The sequence below is a fragment of the Sceloporus undulatus genome, chromosome 1 (genome assembly GCF_019175285.1).
Source record: "Sceloporus undulatus isolate JIND9_A2432 ecotype Alabama chromosome 1, SceUnd_v1.1, whole genome shotgun sequence".
NCBI classification, from domain to species: domain Eukaryota; kingdom Metazoa; phylum Chordata; class Lepidosauria; order Squamata; family Phrynosomatidae; genus Sceloporus; species Sceloporus undulatus.
The window spans coordinates 350199028-350216931 of record NC_056522.1 but is presented as its reverse complement, the minus strand read 5'-3'; the positions used below and the strand labels follow the sequence as shown (position 1 = coordinate 350216931).

Here is a 17904-nt window from a genome sequence, read left to right as displayed (position 1 = left end):
GAACTTATTTTTCCCCCTTTTCAGAACAATTTGACATTTACAGGTACTATCAGTGGAGATGTATGTGTTTGGAAAGAGCATATATTGAATCGAATTGTGGGCAAAGCTCACAATGGGCCTATATTTGCAATGTACACAACTCTGCGAGATGGCTTAATTGTAACAGGAGGCAAAGAGAGGCCGTGAGTCCTGTTTTGTACTACAGAAGCAATTAGCAAAATTATTAATGGCTACATACTGCAAATGTGTTGTAATAAATTACACTTTGGTAATAATTCTTAGTATTTATCATTGATTATGTTTATGGACATTAACATCCTAAGTATATTTATCCATATGTTATGTAGTAGAGCAAACAGTGCCTTCACCATTCATGGCAGCTTAGTATGCGGTAAAATGTCTTACTTAGATCTTTAGATATATTGAACAGGAAGGTTAATTGCACACTGCTCTTACCATTTGCAAAGATACAGTACTGCTGACTTACTGGTGTCACCACCAGCTCCCATTAATACTATGTGACTTTGCATCTCCAACATCAGTAGCACTAAAAGTGGTTTTGAAAGAATAACAGTAATAATTTCTGACCGAATATCTTTCAGAAAGCATATTATCTCTGTTTGATGTGAAATAGTAGAAACAGATACAGAAGGCTTAACTATAAAAACTCTAGATACTGTATATTAAAAATATAGCTACTCGTAAATGATCTACCATGCAAATAATTTGTGGTTAGCAAATATGGTCTTTCTTAAAATCTTGGTTTTAATTATTAATTTGTGATAATCAGTTACATTTCCAACTAATGAACAAGTGTTTAAAATTGGTGCCCCTTGAATGGAATCTTGCTGGTGCACTGTCTTTATGGATGCAGCAGCCATAAAGAATGGAAGAGACTTGGAAAATAGGCTGTTCAGAGGCTTTTCATGCTCTCTCTGCGCAACCAGGGGGGGAAATACACAGTGCACCAACAGGATTCTGGCCATATCTCTTAGGTACTTTTACTCATTCTTTTTATAATTTTTTCTATGCTTTCTAATGTTTTCTTGTGTTTTATTTACACTAGATCAAAAGAAGGAGGAGCAGTTAAACTATGGGATCAGGAACTACGGCGGTGTCGTGCCTTCAGATTAGAGACTGGACAGATAATTGACTGTGTTCGTTCTGTATGCAGAGGCAAAGTAAGTGTGGGTTTCTTTCATATCATGCTATACATCTTAGAACAGCTAGATATTATTTTATTGAGTTTCTATCTTTTATAAGTTAGGGGCTCGACAGACAAGCAGCTCCGTGCTGCCCATTTTTGCCCCACATTGTTGCCGCAGCAACTAAAAGGCATGGCAACGATGCACTCCCTCTCAGGAGTAAAAAGAAGCTGCCAAAAGCAACTTCCTGGAAGGGGTGTAATTGGTGTGCTTGCACACCCCGATCACGTCACTTTCAGCCAGCACAGTTTGGGCACTGTGCCATACTCAGGCCATCATGGCGCCACCTGTGTAGATGGGGGCAACCTCTTTGCAAACTATAGCTGTTAGGCATATAAATGAGCAGCCTCATCTAGCCCTAATTCACGGCAAGTACGCTGTTAATTGCCTGTCTGTACCAGGCCTTAAATAGCTAAACTGATTATTTTAAGACAGAGTGGTCAGTGTTAACAGGTCTGGAGGCCCATTCTGACCTCTGGGCACTTGTTATTCACAAAAAAAATTTTTTAATGGATTTTGAAAATAGAAAGGAGCACATTTTCACTTCTTAATTAGGGAGCACAAACAGCTGTTAAAGAAAAGTCCAGTGTTTAGCTTTAGAAGAAAATCAGCATTCTTGGAGCCTTCCAGAAATGGCACTGCTAAAACTGGCAGGGGATCACATGTTGTCTATCCTTGCTTTAAAAGGACTGTTAGCACCCAGTTTTGGTTATTTGCGAATGTTAAACCTGTGGTTAAGCCCAGCATTCACTCCTCCAACTCCTCCTCCTCATTCTCAGGCTTTCCTTCTGCTCCAGCCTCTCCCACCCTGGAAATGGCTGCTGCGTGGGGGGGAGGGGGAGTTTATTTGCAGTTTTTCCACATTCACAGGGTTTCCCCCCTCTAACCCCCATGAATGTGGAGGGCCAATTGTGTGTGTGTGTGTGTGTACATATATATATTTGGCCTGTTGTTTTTGTCCAATTGATCTCTAAACAGTTGGAAGCCCTTTTTGATCCCCAAAGATCAAGTTGTTTTTGGGCTAGGCCATTGTTACTGACAAATAGATGCTATTTTAAGAATTTCCATTAATTATTTAATTGTTTCAGGGGAAAATTCTTGTTGGGACAAAGAATGCTGAAATAATAGAAGTTGGAGAGAAAAATGCAGCATGTAACCTTTTAATTAATGGCCATATGGATGGACCCATCTGGGGACTGGCAACACACCCTTCTCGTGATGTTTTCCTTTCTGCTGCAGAAGATGGGACGGTCCGACTTTGGGATATTGCTGATAAAGTAGGTGCAAAAATGGCATTTAAGAAGTTACAATAATATTTTTAAAATGACACATTAAAAAGAGTTCAATTGAAAACCCTTCAGAATATTTTCCTTAGAAGCTATTATCAGGAGATAAGCAAGTACTGTATAAAACATTTTTGACATACTGGTAATCTTGATAATACTGTCTTTACTTAATACACTTTTTCATACAAAATTCTCACAGAAGATGGTGAACAAAGTCAATTTGGGCCATGCAGCACGCACTGTGTCTTATAGTCCAGAGGGTGACATGGTGGCTATTGGCATGAAAAATGGAGAATTTATCATCTTGTTAGTGAACTCTCTGAAAATATGGGGGAAGAAGAGAGACAGAAGATCAGCTATCCAAGACATCAGGTAAGAAATCATGTGCCTCTTACTTGTTGTGGCATCTGCTATCATTCTGTATTTTGTATTGGTGATATAATATTGTGAGATGTTTAGGATAGTGCTTTGTGACATCAACTGCTCATCTAAAACTGTTCATCTACCTAGGTTCAGCCCAGATTCTCATTACTTAGCAGTGGGTTCCAGTGAAAATGCAGTAGATTTTTATGACTTGACGTTGGGGCCTACCCTTAACCGAGCCAGTTACTGCAAGGACATCCCAAGCTTTGTAATTCAAATGGATTTTTCTGCAGATAGCTGTTATCTTCAGGTAAATATAAATAGATTTTTTTTTGCAGACATATAATAAATATTCTTTTTGCAGTCACACTGTGCAGTGATCACACATTAAGGGAAATACAGAACAGCACTTCAGAAAACCTATGGGGCTTAACTGAGCCTGCTCTTGAGCAGGAAAAAAATCTGGTTCAGGAATCTTGAATTCATACAACCCACCCTCTATCTCCATGGAAGTGCTGCTGTTTCATTCTGTTCCACTGGAGTTCTGCTACAGCAGTCCTTTGCACCTGAGTGGAAACAGCAGGACCTTTTGTCTGAAGGCCCATCCTATCATTTTGCAATGGAAATGAGATTTAGGCGCTAAACAGACCAGCACTTTGTGTTGGCCTGAGCCCGAACGTAGGGCTAGATAGGGCTGAGCGGTTACACGCTGCTGCAGCACCCACCAGAGGCAAAGACGGGTGGCTTTTAGCCACCCAGCTGTAAATATAGCCCCTTACTCTGCTAGAGGAGGGAAAAAACCAGTTCTTCCCCCACTGCCATTCCTGCAATTTCTGCTCATATCTGTCAGCAGATTCTCAGTTTACTTTTGTTGTTACTGGCAAAAACATATTGTTTTGTAATTTTAAAAAACTTTAAGGCTCAACAGAACACACACAACCCTTTCTCTTCTCTCTCTCTCAGAATAAGTGTTAGTTTACATTTGTGTCTTTCTATATTAATTCTTAAAGGTCTCCACTGGGTCTTATAAAAGGCAAGTTTATGAAGTGCCTTCTGGAAAACAGCTCCTGGATCAAACTGTGATTGACAGAATAACATGGGCCACATGGACCAGGTAAAATGACACATTTTAGCATTCTGAAAATATGACATGTCATCTCCTGAAATAGAAATGCTATTTTTCTTACATTGTGTAGTCTCCATGTGTGGAGTTGAGGTGGTACTTATCAGAAATAAAACAAAAGCCATAAAAGAGTGACATGTTCATTTATCAGCCTAAATGCACAAAACACATAATGCAGCCTTTCAAGCTCCATTGACTACATCAGGCAAAAGATGCTAAAATAAAAACCTATACAGTAAGAAGAAAAAAGTGACAATATCACTCTTTTGTGAATTTTGCTGTATAGCCAGCACAGCTACCCTGAATATATTTATTTTAAATAGTCATTCTTGGATAGACAGAGCAGCAATCCATAATCAGATGGATTAGATCCCCATGTACCAGCTTCAGAAGCAGGAATTCAAAGTTCTTTCTCAGTTTTGTTCATTAGTTACACAGCTTTACCTAAAACTCCTGACAGCATTTACTTTGCAGAACTGATGAGATTTTAATAGAAACTAGAGGCCTCTTCCCAAATGGATCTAAACCACTTGAACAGAAATAAACTTGCTTACAGATCCAAATTAACATCTCAAACAGTGGTACAGACCTAAGCTCATAACCACCTATCCTAGGTAGGTTCCTTTTTGTACATTTTTACCCTGTACAACCTCCCTTCCACATCTTTCCATTTCATCAAACCTTCTTTCAACATCTTGCTTTCCTTTTCTTATGAGCAGGCAGTATTTCTTTTTCGGAGCAAGCTTTTTATTCAAATGCTGCTGTGGAGTTGATCCAGCCAACCCCTCAAAATCCTCTCAGTGGAGGAAGGAAACATTTTCTCAGTAGCATTTCTGCAGTCTGATCAGAAAAAAAAAGATAAGCAGTCAGTGAGTCAGAATTACTTTAAATTTTTGTGTCTTGCTCTAAAGTATGCTGGATTGCAGACAAAGGAGTGCTTTGGGGCTGGTTCTTCTTCTCTTTAGTAAATCAACCAGTTTGACTTCTAGAGAGGCATCCTCAAAAACTAATTTGAAATCTTCCAACTAGGGTCTCTTCAGACTCTCATCCCAATCCCTGTGTTTGTTTTAATGAGAGAAGAAGACGTATTTCTCTGTTTTGCCATAGCCTTACTGCTACCACACAGATCTTTTCCATTATTACAGGTTTTGTTTGTTTGTTCATTTAGAGTTCATTGCCTCTTTCCATTTTAGGTCATTTGATGTTTAAGACTTGATTCTACCTTTGTTAAATGGAGTACTCAGCATATTAGGAAGAAAAGAGGAAGGGAATTGTTACGGTCGTTCCTTTGTATCTGCTGGGGATCGATCCTGGCCTCCCCAGTAGATAACAAAAAACATGGGATCTTAAGTCCTGTTGTTTTCTATGGTGGCGTGGTATGTGTACAACCACTTGCATGACCACACGCATGTGCCTCCATTACATAAGGTAAGGTAAGGGCTGTCAGAGGTGGGTGAGGCTGCCACCAGAACTTTTCAGAATGCTATAAAACACTCCAAAAAGAGGCACTGTGCAGGTTCAGGATAATCCATTTGTGTGAATCATAGAGATCACAAAGAAGAAATGAAGGGAGAAATACTGAAACTCATCTGCTGGCAAGGCAGGACAGAAAAAAATGTAAGAGGAGAAAGAGGAGTCAAAGGACATAACTAAAAAATAACTGCAGTATCCAGAGAATACAACTTTCATCATATCCAGTGAGCATGCTAATTGAAATCTTGGTTAAGGGTGATGAGGATCATAGTTATACCCATCTGGAGCACATTTCATGAGTCCACTAGTGGATGCTATGAAATGAGCCCAAAGGTCTTGGTAATTTTAGCACTAATTTGAGCGCCAGCCCTAAGCAAACTGAGAATATAAATCCTGTGAAATAATAAGTAACAAGAAGATACTGTATCATCTAATGTTTTTATTCTGTATCTCCTAATTTTGGAATGTTTGCAACTGAACATATTATCAAGCTAACATGTGGTTTTGGGGGAACACTAATATAGTTATTAGACGTATTTCTTTAGACAGTCATTTTAAGTGTTTTTCCCCCCTTCTCTATTCAGTGTTCTAGGAGATGAAGTTATTGGAATCTGGTCCAGGCATGCTGAGAAAGCTGATGTAAATTGTGCCTGTGTTTCCCACTCTGGAATCAGCCTTGTAACAGGGGATGACTTTGGCATGGTCAAGCTGTTTGATTTCCCTTGTCCTGAAAAATTTGTAAGAACCTTTTAATCCTTAAAAATAAAAACTATAGTTGCCTATGGTGATACCAGAAAAGGGGTGACAGCATGCATTTCTATGGCATCTACAATAAGGTTGTCTTCTCAGGCTCACAGTTCTTTTCAGCAAGACCTGCTGAACATTTAAGATACAGATGTAATCCCTTGATTGCTAAGATCAATGAGGGAGTCCCGACTCAAGTGACATAATTTACCATCACTTGAGGCAAGAAGCAGTTGTCTCGAGGTACATCCAGACTGACAGAAAACTCTCAAATTTGTACCTGTTCTGTCCAATTTTATACTGTTTTAAAAAATAAACCAACCTGGGGAGCTGGTATAAAAAGTCCCTGATCATATTGAGAGCTGACAGAAAATATGTGGATGTATCTCAAAAATAAAACGAGAGCAAGAACAATATCTAGGATTTTCTGGTCTTTTTAATCTGGTTGCACCTTCAGTTGTGAACAGTAAAATAGCATACTGCACTTGCTTGATTTTCTTGGCAAAATAGTCCTAGTATACAAAACACACAACACTGAGAGGGCAACAGAAATCTTATATGTCTCATTGCAGAAGAACTGTGTGTCATTACTCCATACAGAAACAGGAGAAATGTTCCAGAAGCTGGCCCTAGATTTACAGGGATGGCAGGGAGTAGGGTTGGGGCAGAGTGGAAGTGAGTTTGATGTTTTCCAAATGTTCATATAGTATGATTAGCTGTGCATTTTAAAAACAGTCGAACTGAGATGGACAATTTTCTTATTTCAAAGGCAAAACATAAAAGATTTTTTGGTCACTCGGCCCATGTGACTAATATTCGTTTTACAAGTGGAGACAGATATGTTGTCAGTGCAGGTGGAGATGACAGCAGGTAAGTAAATCTTTATCTAAAAAATAGAAAGGATTTGTGAAACATTAATAACACTAATTGAATAATAGAAAGAATTCTTGAAATTTTAATTGCACAAATTATCATCTGCTATTTCTGAAAACGGACTCAAATATTTAAAAGATAATCAGCCATTTAGCTGAACTAGCAAAAACTGTAGTGGAAAAAATTATTTGCTTATTGCCAGTACTACATGTTAAAATCTATTTTGCAGTTATTTTGTTTTTCCTTTTTAAAATCCATTAACTTGCAGTAATTTTCATTCCCCCCCCCCAAATATAGCATATTTGTCTGGAAATGTGTACATATGCCTCACTGAGAGAAACAAAGAACTTTCTAAAGAGAATAGTGCATGAAGTAAGAGGTGTTAATGCCTCATGGTTGCAAAGAGACATTCTACAGTGCCCTGCATGCTTCAAGAAATGGTGCTGATAAAGACAGACAACCAGCTGTCTGACTGACTAGAGTGTACAAGAAGAATGGACTACTGGAAATGTACTGAGTCTAGTCATATTACTACAGTATCAGATAACCTACATTTGTTTCCCACTCACTGCCAGATGCTGAAACATACGGATAAAAAGAAGCGAGCTTTGGCTCTCTGTACAGTTTCCCAGTAAGATCATGGATTTCTAATCAAGAGATGTTATTACTGACCTAATGCTGTACATCGATGTGTTTACTTTCAGCATGAATGTTTAAGTACTGGGTACTGACTCTTGCTAAAATAGAAGACTCCTTATTTTATTACTGAAAGGAAAACCACCTTACAGCTCTTAAGTTTCTTTTTTTAAAATGGGTGAAAGTAAAATTGAAAATAGGAGTGACTCAGCAAAAGTTTTGTCTAGTTCACCAAAACAAAACATCTCTCAAGAGATGTTTGTTCTAGGACCTGCAGAATTTTATTGGTTTTAAGGCCTGGGTTGTAGTCATGTCTTGTGAATGCTAGGAGACATGCATGAACCCATTATTCAAAGCTAATTTAGTGTTTCTGTATTACCTAAGCATTAAATTAGTTCTGTGAGCAGAATGAGATTTGCTCACATGGTGAGTGCCTTGTCCACAACCTAAAAGTCTAACTCCATTTTTTGCCTTGTGAATAAAAAGTGTTCTCAATGAAAGATAAAGTGCTGTGTTTACTTACAGAGCTGTGCTAGAAATGGGAAATAGGCTGTTCATTTTACTGTTCATATATTGATGAAGCTTTAGGTTGTCATCAGAAGCAAAAAAAATCACAGCAATAGGAATTGTTTGGTGCATTTTCACATCATCACTAGGTGAAATCAAAGTGACATTAAGAATTCAAGTTTATTTTACAAATTATTTGTTTTTTACACAAGAATAAGACTAGTTGAATCTCTTGTGCTCTAGCTCATAATCTTAAAGCCAGGTCATACATACAGGCACTCACAGTTTCCTCTTCAGAATGAAGATGGATTATGTTTGAAAGCAACTGTCTATTAATCTACTAACACATGGAAAATTTACATTCAAGTTAGCTAATTAGGAGATTTTTGATGTGCAAGTGCCTGTATGCTTCAGTCAGTTCTAACGTCCAGTTGTAACTCCACCATAACTGTATATGTTGATTATACAGGGGCTTACTGTAATATTTGAAATGAAAGCCTGCAGGTGATAAAGTTACATCTGTAACTACAGACTCAAGATAAAAGGGGAAAAGATGGCCATGTCAGTTTAAATGGGTATTGTAGTCAAGCTGTAGAGTAGGCCAGTGCTGTGCTCTTGAAAGCTTTTTTGAAAACAGTGCCACAAATCCTTTTAAGACTACTTCATTGGGACTACATCTGCTTCATGTATGGTTCACTCACTCCACCAAAATGTTGATATGCTGAGCAATCCATGCATGGAAAGATATGCATATGTGTGGTCTTGGTGCTTCACAGATTATTTCTGAGGGTTTCAGCAGAGGGAAATGGGGAAAAAGTTCTCTCTTTGTGCCGTTACGGATAGATTAATGGCAAGAGGCACTATGAGAGAAGCCTTTCAAGATTTGATTTGAGTCCTGTCACTTCCTATCTGTTTTTGTGATTTTCTAAAGGCTCCAGTACCCCAGCCCAAAGGGCTTGATAACTGCAGATATTGCAGAGACATACAGCCTTCTGTGGGGCTTGGGTTTAGGGCTTCATGTACTTTTTTATATATTAAATATCATGTACATGGTGAGACATAGATTTATCTAGATATGAAAATAATATCAGTTCTACACAATGAAGCATACACAGAATCATGCCATGATAGTTCATGTTAATCTGAGAAGCAAACTCCTCCACTTTTATTTTGTGCCCTGGAATGGATTAGAATGCCAGATTCATCAAAGGATGTATTTGAAAGATTTTAATCGTTGTACCCATGCTACTTGATAAGCAGCAGAGTAATTAACAGTTTATTTAGGGGTAATTTATTCATATTAAATGATAATGCATGTTCCTTAACAATTCTTCTTTCATACATTGCAGCTCCCCCAAATGTAATTTACCCCAGGCAGTCTGGTTTCATCACTGAATACATGACACATGTAGTGATGTGGTTTATCAAAACAATGATTGGCAAATGCAATTCCTTTATTATCATGTTTTTTTTCTGATCTTTTCTATACCTCATATATAATATACTGATTGCTCCTCTGCATCGGCTAGAAAATGATTCTTTGCTCAGCTCATTGTTATTGATCCTACCATTTCACCCTGGAATGTCTTGCCTACTCTAACCGTCTCTGAACTAAAATCAGATCAGCCAGAGGCCTTTTGGATTGGTAGATCTTCCTGTGTTGTCAGAGTAGTTCACCCAGCTAGTGATTAGAGTTTCAAATCCCTTACATGAAATCATCCAGTCAGTGACTGACATCTTGTTAGTGGCATACACTGATGTAAGTTAACCCTATGCCTACATATCTGGAGCCAGTGTGATGTAGTGGTTTGAGTATTGGACTATGACTCAGGAGATGAGTCTTTGAACTCCCATTCAGCTATGAAAACCCACTGGGTGACCTTGAGCAAGTCATACTCTCTCAGCCTCAGAGGGAGGCAAAGTCAAACCCCCTCTCTAAATCTTGTTAAGAAAAGCCTATCATAGGTTTGCCTTAGGGCTAGCATAAGTCAGAAATGTCTTGAAGGCACACAAAAACACACTTTTCTGTTTTGGACACTGCAAAGGTTGACATTGCATTTCTTCCTCCAAGTGACCAAATTCCCCACCTTTGACTTATCATAGAGTTGCTGAAGTCCTCCACCAACAATCATTTGTTCCTAGAGAAGAGTGGAAGTGATTGCAGAAACATCTAGATATGTTCCTTGGCTGATCTCTGTCGATGATGTAATGGATTTGAATCTAGCTTCAGAAACGTAGCCAGACATTTTTGCCATCTCCTTGTTCTTTTCTAGGTATGTTTGTGAATGGTGAGGTTTAGCAACTCTACAGTAGGCTCAGGCGATGGTAAATAGCTTAGCATAGCTATGTTGAGATTTCACAGTAAACCATGATTTATTGTAATGGGAATGAATCACAGTGAACCTTGGGCTCACCTATTCCTTCCCTTTCCGTGATCAAAATTAGTAGAGAAGCTTTTGCTTCTGCTTCAGTTAGTGTGATATTCAAACACAACCTTTATAAGTAGTTTATTGGTAATGAAATGCAGCAAGGCTTCTGTCCTGAGTACAGAAAGGAAGAGAAATGAGGTCCCCCCTAGATCTCCAGCAAACCACAACAAGGAAGGGTGATGCCTGGTTGCCTCTCCTCCCTGGCCCTTGCCAGTAAATGGGCATGGCAGTGCTGGGACAGGCAGACAGGGGTTAGATGTTGAATTCTGAGCTAATAAACAGTGCCTTGTACAATTTCCAGAATACTAAACAACACACATATATGTCACTAACGGGAGTCCAGCCAATATTTACATCAGTAAACAAAACAAAACAGCACATCAACTTTCATGAATTCCAATACCAGCACCTGACCCTTTCATGCTGTGAACTTTAGCTAGGTAAAAATGTTTATCATGAATAACCACTTTTGTGTTGCTGAAAAATGCAGCATATTATAACAGATTTCATTATTTTGAAGGAAATAATCCCATTTATTTGTTGATATTTAATTTTTGTAAACTAGTCAATCTAGGATCAGTCACGCATGAGAAAGGAGTTTAAAATAAATAATGTATCAAAAGAGTAAAGTATTGAGTCCACATGAGGAGACCTAGGGGTGTGTGTGTGTGTGTGTATGCCTTCAAGTCACCTAATGACTTATGAAGACCCCTTGAATTTCATAAGGTTTTCTTAGGCAAGGAAAACTCAGAGGTGGTAGCCAAACTTAAGTATTGCTTGGTTCCTGGTAGTGGCTATCTACAAATGAAAATCAATCTCTTTTTTAGATTCAGAGGAGGTTCTATGTTGAGAAACAGTTGCCTCATAACCTTTGGATTACTAATTGCTCTTAATGGTAAAATAGAATCATAGAATTGAAGGGGAACTTGTGGGATCTCCAGTCCAACTTTGTGCCCCCTGCAAGAAATCCTAAAGCTTTCTCTACAACTCTGAAGACATCCTTCAAAAGGATGGAGGAACAACACACACTCTCACATTTCATTGTTGGATGGTTCTGCCCCTAGACAAGTTTTTTTCTATAATGTAATTGAAATTCACTCTGTTGTAAATGGATTATTAGATATTATCTGCTGCCTGAGGCAGCAGAGTACAATGGAAACTACCATGGTCTGGTGTTTTACAAACCGAGCAACTTACCCATAATACAAAGATACATTTGTTTTCCAAGTAAGTATTTCAAAAATAAAAAAATACATGTAAAGTTCTATACTTAAACGAAAAGAAATATGAGAACCCAAATAACTTGGTTTATACTGGAGAATAATAAAATTAGTAAATCTCTATGATAAAGATATTCATATGTCACCATACTAATTTATGGTTTTGTATTACAGCAGTAGATTAAACAGTGATTTCTGATCTGTATTTTTGCTGAATACAATGTATTGTCCTACTGATTTCCCTTAGCCTAGACCAGTGACGGTGAACCTTTTACAGACCGAGTGCCCAAACTGCAACCCAGACCCCACTTATTTATTGTGAAGTGCCACGTCTCTCTGGCTTTCTAGTAAGAAACTCTGGCAAACTCTGTGCTAGAGCGACAGCATGTGTGCCCACAGAGAGGGCTCTGAGTGCCACTTCTGGCACACGTGCCATAGGTTCGCCATCACTGGCCTATACACATTCCTACTTTTCGTCTCCTTGCCTTCTGTCTATTTGCGGTGGTGTTTTCATATTGTAAGATTAATCCCATTTTTTTACAAATTTGTCATACATACACATACAGTATATTAAATTGTCCCAATAGATTAGGTAGGTTCTTCTGCAACAATTCTATGGATGCATTCAAATAAATTGTTTTTGCATCATGAAGAATCTTTGCAGACAGAAATATCTCTAGCGCTTTCTAAAGGATGTTCTTGTTGTTGTGTGCCTTCAAGGCACTTCCGACAAACCTGTCAGATGGTTTCATTTGTAGAATTTGTTCAGACGGTTGCTGTTGCCTTCCTCTGCCCAGGGTCACCCAGTAGGTAATGAAAAGCAGCAGTTTAAAAAAAAGATTAATTATTTTGACAGAAATTTAAATTTGGTGGACGGACACACGTACTATTTACTGTAGAAATATTTCACTTCACCTGTAACAAAAAACCAATTTTAAAAAAAAATCTGATGAATTATTTTGATAGAAATTTAAATTTAGTGGACCAGCCTTTCATGATGTTTTCCCCCCAGAATGAAAACAAAATATTAAGATAATTTTACATTAAGTATTCTCTTATTAAATATAATTAAAAGAGTGTGCCACGTGGAACATAAATATTGCACTCAATATAAATGCTTTAGTTTCCAAAAACCCTGTTGGCATCAAAATGTGTTGAGCAGAACATCTTTCCTGGGAACCATGACTGTTAATTTCGGGGGCATAAATCTGATGCGATCAAGAAGCATAGTCTGGGATAGCCATGGAGACAACTCAATATTCTGAGAATTCTGTAATGATTTTTTTTAAATCCAAAAAACTGCATGAGATCTTTGAAAAACCCCATGATTTTTAGTTTCAGTTTATGAAAAAATCTTGCTGCCATCAATGCTCTCCACAATGGTAAGCCTGCTTTTCATTGTTAAGCAAATATTCCATTACGGTGTACACTAGGGCATTGAAGCACTTATGGTGATTTAGATAAAATGTAAATTCAAAGCTTTCTCTGCCAGCTGATTATGGAAACTTGGCTAAGAAAAGTATTTATTGATAAACAAGATACCTTTTCAGGTGCTATCCATATAAATGTGACTCAAACACTTAGGGTAAATCTGCAGTCCATACTATCCTAAGATTGAACTGACATATATTTCTGACAATAAGCATTGGTTATCTCTCTGTGTGAGTCGTGTATGTGTGCATATATACATATATAGTTTTCAAAATGGCTTTAATATTTTCTGTTCTGTTGGTAAAACCTAAAACTTTACATATTCCTACACCCACCCAAGGTAGGTCCATTTACACCGATGCTATTCAATTTGAAGTATGGTACTCTAAAATCAACATGAATAGCTTCACCATAGACAGGTTTGGGATCCAGATGATAGGCACTGAGATTTGGCTGGTTTGTCTGAAATTAAATTATTGTGGGAAGGAAGAATACGAATGTGGTCCCATCAACCACTTTACCTGCTAACCATTGTGATGATGCATTCCACACAGGGCCGAAACAGATGGCTGTATAGAGGCAGCCTGATGCCGCCCCTTTGAGTGCTGCCTGGAATGGGGCTGTGGCAACCACACGCCATGGTTTTTCCCCAGCTTTTTTCCCCGACACAAAAAGAAGCGGCAAAATGCTCCCTTTTGTGCTGGAAAAAGGGTGGCTTTTCCACCATGGTACTAGCTTTTGGGCATGCATCATCTAAACACCATGCCCCCACACCGCCCCCAAGCTGGCATATTGTGCTGGTCTGTTTTGCCCCTAAGTCAACTGCCAAGATGGACAGTTTAAACTAGCTTCTTCCAGAAAGGGCTCAGCATTGCCCAAACCCTGTGAAAATCAGCAACAGCTGGAACAATGCAAGCATTTCTCTCTGAGATTTCCACCAAAAAAAAAGTCAATGATTACACTTATTATTCATAGTGGAACATGAATAACTAACTCCCTGACCTTTGAAAGCAGTTCTGTGATAGGTATAGATAACACATCTAGGAAAAATTATCTGAACATTCTTGGTTTTTTAAAAGGTTATCAAAAATGAGAAGTTTCAATAGCTAAAAACCACATTTTATCACTGTTTCTTTTTTTTTTTTAAGTAATTTTTATAACTCTCAGTCTGTCTTACTATAGTTCCTTGAGTCTACAGCTGTAACAATTTGATTTTTAGAACCACTACATTTCAATATGAAGTGTTAGTCAGACAATCATCCTTGCTTTAACCAAAAAGGGGGAATAAAACATCCAATTAACCCCAAGGTGTGTGTGTGTGTGTGTACATTCGAAACTGATCAAACCTGTATATTCTGTTTTTGGTTATTATAAAGAGCTAATCCCTGTGATCAAACAAAATATTATAGTTTGTTATTCTAAAAGTATATCAGTTAAGCCTTTTTGCATAAATTAATTTTTATTTTTAAAAAACGAACTGAATTATACAGACATTATCTGCAACTGTCAATATTTCAACGTAATTTCCTGATATGTTAAATTTCACAATTCAAGAATTTATTTGTCAAATCTATGTTTTAAACATGGAGCTAATTTTATCTTCTCATATCCTAATGTAAATATTTGTACAGAATATTCTTTTGTATATTTTTGTGAAAATGTAGCTCCCCCAAAGATACAAAGGATTTAATAAAAAAAAATCATGTTACTGCTTAATCTTTTACATTATGTGTCTCATGGAGACAAAAAGAATGCTAATTTATGCCTGTCAGCATATCGGATCGACATATCTGCTTATAGTATACAAGAATCTCCAATCAAATGCTTCAAGCAAAACAGGTAACTTGATAAAGAAATTTATATAATGAGTCAATACATATGCCTCGAGTCTTGAAAACCAGATTAAGCAAAGACTGGCAAGATCCCAGTCCACCCACATTTGCGATGGTGTTTTCCTATTGTAAGATTAATCCCATTTTTTTTTACAAATTTGTCATACATACACATACAGTTTATTAAATTGTCTCAATAGATTAGGTAGGTTCTTCTGCAACAATTCTATGGATGCATTCAAATAAATTGTTTTTGCATCATGAAGAATACCCAATGTGAGAATTTTATTAGCTCAATTAAATCAACCAAGAGGCCTCAGGCAACTCAAAGCAGGAACCAAGCCTGTGTATACCGGTTCCAAGAAGCAGAACTCCAGAGTGCAAATTACAAATTAGTTTTATTTGTAAATCAAAGGGAATGACCATTCACACAAAGGCACTATCTCACACACACATCCAAGAACTAACAGTACAGAATGCGGTAGCAGGCAGCGACTTATGGGGTTGCAGAGAGCAATACTGTACTGATTCCAGATGTGGAGCTACAATCAGGTGGACATAGTGATGTGGAAGCGGCTCAGCAAGCTGCCTGGGGATTGTGACGTGGCCAGCAATGTTGGAGTCAAGTGAGAAACGGATCGAGCATCTGTCTGACTTCAAGCGACCCCAAATTACTGGTGCCTAAGTAGGCATATTTATAGGGCAAAACCTGTCCTACTATAATTGGGGATTTATTCTGCAAAAAAACCACACATGGCGGCATAAAAAGCAGCATTTTTTTTGCACAGAAAACTATTTCTGCACAGGGACTAATAGTCCTTAGTTGAAATGTTATTTTCCTGAGCAGAAAATTCACTTTAAGCTGCAAAATAATAATAATAATTTATTTATACCCCGCTCTTCAGCCAAGGCTATCAAAACTACCATGTGTGAATTTTGTGCAGAATAAGAGTGCACAGTGTTTGAAGATTTTCTTGCAGAGGGAAGAATGCTGAAATTACTCATTGATACATTTGAGAAGAAACTTAGTAAACAATTACATCTCTACATTACAGCAGGTCCAAGGGTCAGTGACTGGCCAGCTGTGGTGTTCCAAACTATGCTGGGACCAGCATCTGGTCACTAATGGACTGGATGAGGGTAAACAAACAAGCCTAATCCCGAGAAAACAGAGGTGCTCCTGGTCATTCAAAACCCAGACCAGGAATCTGGATTCAGTATGTGCTGGATGGGGTTGTTAGCTCCTTCAAATGACTGGCTCACAGTTTAATCATGCTACAGAATCTCCTAGAGGTCTTCCAAAGGTTTCAGAGAAAGATATCATTATTGTGCAACAGTCATCAGAATATAAGTAGTTGGTTTAGGTGTTTCCTCTCAACAAAGCAGTAACGAGGGAGGGTAGTCTGGCTATGTCATGCTAGCAGATCCACAACAATGCAGGCATCTTCCAGGACCTCCAGAAACACTTCCTGAGATCATGAGATTCCTCTGAGGGTCTGGTTGTGTTGAGGGATGCAAGACAATGGTGAATCTTAAGAGGGAAAGGTTTTCTGTTCGCCTTGAGAATGTCTTTGGAAATTGTATAGTGTCCAATGCCGTTCTTGAGTGGGAAGAAAATATGATATAGTCAGCCCTCAGTATCCATTCCGGACCCACCCCCCTTCTGTGGGTACAAAAATCTGCAGATGCTCAAATTCTGATATCCTTTATGGTGGTGCGGGAGTCGTCCCTAATGGCAGCATGGCCGTGTGAACATGCCACCACTGGGGACAATGCAAGCATGCTGTTTGCAGATGACTGAATCTGCTAAAAATGCTATGACTGGACTCTTGATGAGCTGGTTACAAGAAACACATACAATATTTTTACTAGTTATTGATCCATTTGGAGGTAAAACTCAAAGTGCCAGTTGTATCTATAAAGACCTATAAGAGTTGGGTCCAAGATATTTGAAAGACAATATTCTCTTACATATTCCTATCTGGCTTTAAGATTTGCTGGAGAGTCACAGTTCTACCACCTTCAGATATATATTTAAAGCAGACAGGAGAGTCTTCTCAATGGCCATTCTGAGATAATGGAACTCCCAAGGGAGGTTAGGTTACCCCCAATTTTGCTGTCCTTTCACTGGGAGACAAAGTCCTTTCTATTCAGATTGGCTTTCAACATAAGCTCCCTCTTGCAATCAGAGATTTTAATGAATGTGCTGAAGTTTTACTATTTTAGGTAAAAGGTAAAGGTATTCCCCGTTGATAAGGTTGTTGAGTCATGTCTGACCATAGGGGCAGTGCTTATATCCGTTACTAAGCCAGCACTGTCAGAGACTACTCTATAATCATGTAGCCAGCATGATTGCAGAGAATGCTACTTACCTTCCCACTGAAGTGGTATCTACCTACCTACCTATCTACTTGCATTCGCATGCTCTTGAACTACTAGGTTGGCAGAAGCTGGGACTAGTGATCATATAATTAATTTCATTAATATGTTAACTTTTATAATTTAATTCCTTTTTATTACAATATTTTTAAAGCTCATCGGAAGTTGCTTTGCATCTCAACCCCAAGAGAAAGGAAGAATATAATCAATCAATAAAAATAAAAAAATAAACAAATGGAAAAGACATATCCGACTCCTGCTGTACTAATTAAGAATGGTTTTCCCAAGATAATATAACTTTGTAGTACAAAAAATCTTTTCTAGTGGAAAATGATGGGCCGTGTACAATGGACATTGTAAAGGTGCATGCAAAGGGGGAAAAAAGACAATAATCCAACATAGA

The 17904-nt window shown here is 38.2% G+C and overlaps 1 protein-coding gene across 10 annotated transcripts in view; it reads left to right on the top strand.

Moving 5' to 3' along the window:
• Positions 1-10076, top strand: part of EML5 (EMAP like 5) — a 126878-nt gene extending 116802 nt beyond the window's left edge. For all 10 annotated transcript variants that reach the window (XM_042478596.1, XM_042478587.1, XM_042478580.1 and 7 more), the window contains 9 exons: positions 25-182; positions 1067-1181; positions 2294-2482; positions 2691-2863; positions 3002-3164; positions 3865-3968; positions 6035-6188; positions 6964-7064; positions 7365-10076. In XM_042478596.1, coding sequence (XP_042334530.1) covers positions 25-182; positions 1067-1181; positions 2294-2482; positions 2691-2863; positions 3002-3164; positions 3865-3968; positions 6035-6188; positions 6964-7064; positions 7365-7401 — 1194 coding nt within the window. In that variant the 3' untranslated portion in view covers positions 7402-10076. The remainder of the gene's footprint in view (positions 1-24; positions 183-1066; positions 1182-2293; positions 2483-2690; positions 2864-3001; positions 3165-3864; positions 3969-6034; positions 6189-6963; positions 7065-7364) is intronic.
• Positions 10077-17904: the final 7828 nt, after the last annotated feature.